General features: G+C 38.0%; 1 protein-coding gene across 1 annotated transcript; it reads right to left on the reverse strand.

Annotated features, from left to right (window-relative positions):
• Positions 1–171: 171 nt before the first annotated feature.
• LOC120256502 (3-ketoacyl-CoA synthase 12-like) lies at positions 172–1,726 on the reverse strand. The gene has a single exon (XM_039264185.1). The coding sequence runs from the start codon at positions 1,689–1,691 to the stop codon at positions 336–338; it is 1,356 nt and encodes a 451-aa protein (XP_039120119.1). The 5' UTR covers positions 1,692–1,726; the 3' UTR covers positions 172–335.
• Positions 1,727–3,780: the final 2,054 nt, after the last annotated feature.

Raw genomic sequence — 3,780 nt, forward strand, 5'->3', positions numbered from 1 at the left:
GCGTGTGTGTTGTGTCGACGCGGGTTTTAGGCGTGTTGTGTTCGTGTTTTACAAAATAACCCGTTTAATAATGCGTGTCGGCGTCCGGTGTCGGGGTTAAACGTGTCAGATTCACAGGTCAACCCGACACGAACACGACCCGCTAACCCGTTTTGCCACCCCTAAAATAGATATAAATAAATTTCAACTTGCATCCTTGACCTCACTTCACTTCACTTCACTTCACTTCACTTGCATTTATTCAGTACTGATACTCTTAATCAACTCCAACAAATAAGCAAACATAAATAATTATATATCCAACAAACAATGAGACCATCACACTCTAAAATATTCTAGATATCCTGATCATTAATCCATCCATACCTCTTCATGAATGGATTCTCTAGTGTTTTTGGAGGATATTGATCAATGCACTCTTTCCAAACTCCTTCATCTTTCAAATCCCTGTTAACTATCCAAACACAACTGTTGCTCATGAAACCAGCTCCAAGCCCTATCATGAGCACTTTGTGCCCTTTCTTCAACCTCTTCTTTGCTTCCATATACCCAAGAACATACCAAACACTACTCGCCGACAAATTCCCGAACCGATGAAGTGCCATTCTTGCTGGTTCTAAATCCCAGTCACTTAGGTTAAGGCTTTTACCAACTCCATTAATGACAGCAGCTCCTCCAGAATGAATTACAAAGTGGTCAATGCCGGCTTTGAAGTTCACACTGATCCTATCCCCTCCTCTTGTTCTAATATTACACCTTTGATAAATTCCGGCCATAACAAACCGAACAAGTTCGGTGACCGGAAGGACTTTCGGTGCCAAACTCTTCAAGTTCTGCAAAAGTGCAAGAGCCGCAGCTTTCAGCAGATATTTGTTCAAAGACATGCCAGTGTGACCCAGCTCATCTTCCTTCTGATAAGCACTGCTGAACGCTTCATCGTGACTGAGATGAGCCCTTACAGTGTGTTTGAGCTTGAGTTTTGCTTGATTTTTCCTCTTTGGATCATTAGTGAGCAGCATGGCGCAGCCACCGCACCGGAAAAGACAGACTGGGAGCATCATCGACCTTCTATTGCCGCAATACCAATTCGGAGTTATTGACTCCGATGTGAATATCAACGCCAGCTTGTTGAACTCGCTCATAAAAGTCCTCTGAATAAGATCAACAGCAATAATACTTGCACTGCATCCCATTCCGGACAAGTTGTAAATCTTGATATCATCTCTCATTTTGAACTTGTTAACAATTCTGGAAGCAAGTGATGGTTCCGGAGCAAACATAGATACATTGACAATAAGAATATCAATGTCTGTTGGTTTAACACCGGAATTAGCGAGAACATCACCGATGGAGTGCTCGAAACTCTCATCCATCTCGAAGAGAGCATCGTCCAATGTTGCCGTTGCTTCTTCACCACGGAAGATGCTTCTGGGGCCATATGTTTCTTCACCGATGCCAGAGTTGACGATGACTTTCAGCAGGAATTTATACTCGTCGAAGCCTAAAAGCTTGTTTCTTTGGATAATATCTCCGCAAATGTTTGTCGGAAGCTTGAACTCATCGGAAGGCTTAAAACAAGCGTAGTCAATGAGGTAGCAATTTTTGTGCCTCTTTTTGTTTAGTATGTTGATGATAAAAATGGTTACTGAGTAAGTGAGGAGAGTGATGGATAAGATCAATAGGAATTCCATTTTTTTCTATTTCTTTTTTAAGAAAAAAGAATAGAAATGGAGTAAGCGGAGTTGGATGAGAACAGAGCGAGGATAAGATGAGAGAAAAGGGGAAGGAGCGTTATATATAGTGGAGATAGAGGGGCTGTGGACCTACTCAACTTGGCAAAATCCTCTTGGGCTGTTTGGTTCACAGAATTTTATCTTATAGTTGAGAATATGATTACCAGAAATATCATTCTATATATAGATATGTGCATTTTTTGTTTGGTGGAGAAGATAGTAATATAATTTGAATGTAATATTATCGTGTTTAATTACTTGGGTATTTTTCATTATAATTTTTTTTTACTAACAATAAGTGCTAAATATATCGAAATTAATACTATTTTGAAGTAATTATTCAAATTATTTAACAATAAATATTTGTTATTATTAAAAAATAAAATTTGATTTTAATATAGTTAAATTTTATTAATATTAATTAACTCAATTTTATTTACTTTAAATAAATATAAATTTTTCCTCTAACTTTATAATAAAAAGGTATAATACCAGGGTAAATTTTTTGATAGGGTACCCAACTACGGTGAATTATCAGTTTGGGGTCTAAACTTTGATTTGTATCTAAATGGTGACCTATCTTTGATTATGTTTCACCGATTGGGTACCCGGGTAATTCCGGTCATATATGAATGATGTGGCAGTTCGGAAATATGAGTCGAAAGATAAAAATAAATGGTGCTTGCCACGTCAGCAACCCAGGTTCTCTCTCTCTCTCTCTCTCTCTCTCTCTAGCTTTCTCAAAACCTTCTCCTTCTTCCCTTCCGATCCCCTGACGTCCTAGAGCTACTCCTCCACCAACACCACCCAACTACATCATCTCTAGCATTTTCTTCACTTGGTTTACATCTCTTGACGTCCTATGAATAGCCTTCCACGGCTCTAGCCTCTTCACCAACGTCATCATCTCCCCCATGCTCTTAATGTCAAAAAAATTCAGTTCAAGTAAATGAGTGTCGGTCACCATTATTAATTAAAGAGCTTCTGAGAGAGAGAGAGAGAGAGATAAACTTGTCTTGCTCTTCATGAATGGGATCTGCAAACCCAAAAGCTACTCTAAAAGTGATGTTCTTGCTGAGATTGAAGACGGACGGAGGACCAAGACTCGGCATGGTGGTGGCTGAACAGGTTGACTACGCCAAGCTTGCGCATTTGGACCAAGACTCGCATATAGTTGACTAATTAAAGAGCTTGAGAGAGAGAGAGAAAGATGTGACTCGGGTTCTCGACGTGGCAAGCACCATTTATTTTTATCGTCGACTCATATTTTCCGAACCGCCACATCATTCAAATATGACCGGAATTATCCGGGTACCCAATCGGTGAAACATAATTAAAGATAGGTCACCATTTTGATACAAATCAAAGTTTGGACCTCAAACTGATAATTCACCATAGTTGGGTATCCTATCAAAAAATTTACCCCCCGAATTTGTCCCTCTACTTTTCTCTCTCTTTCCTTTTGATCCCTCTACTCATAAATGCTCCCAAGTAGTCCCTCTACTCTTGGAAATGGTTCTACTTAGTCCCTTCTACTTCAAAATAGGCTAATTATTGGCTGTATTTTTTAAGAGTAGAGGGACTAGATGGGAAGAGATTAAGAGTAGAGGGACTAAATTGGGTCATTTTCAAGAGTAGAGGGATTAGTGGGGCGCAATTCTGAGTAGAGGGATCAAAAGGGAAGAGAGAGAAAGGTAGAGGGACCAATTCGGGTATTATACCTAATAAAAACAACTAAATAATATCGAATGATTTTTTATCTTCATCTAAACATTTGGATCAATACATTTTCATATTTAAAATATATCTAGTTTCAAAACAAGCTGCTAAAGCATTATAGAAGTAATTAAAGACCATAAATCATCACGAAAAATACAATCATTTTTTTAGAAAATTATTTTTTTTGTGATTTTATTGAATTTGAAAGGTATAACTAGAAAAAAGAAATTATATTCTCCGAAATGTGATATTACCATCTATTGAGTTGATAATCACATTTCCAGTAATATTGGTCAAGTTATCACATTTTGAAAATATGATATTCTCA

This window comes from Dioscorea cayenensis, unplaced genomic scaffold (assembly GCF_009730915.1).
Source record: "Dioscorea cayenensis subsp. rotundata cultivar TDr96_F1 unplaced genomic scaffold, TDr96_F1_v2_PseudoChromosome.rev07_lg8_w22 25.fasta BLBR01001474.1, whole genome shotgun sequence".
Taxonomy (NCBI): domain Eukaryota; kingdom Viridiplantae; phylum Streptophyta; class Magnoliopsida; order Dioscoreales; family Dioscoreaceae; genus Dioscorea; species Dioscorea cayenensis.

Excerpts from the sequence above, each read along its gene's own strand:
- LOC120256502 (XM_039264185.1), bottom strand. The coding sequence starts at position 1,691 with ATGGAATTCCTATTGATCTTATCCATCACTCTCCTCACTTACTCAGTA.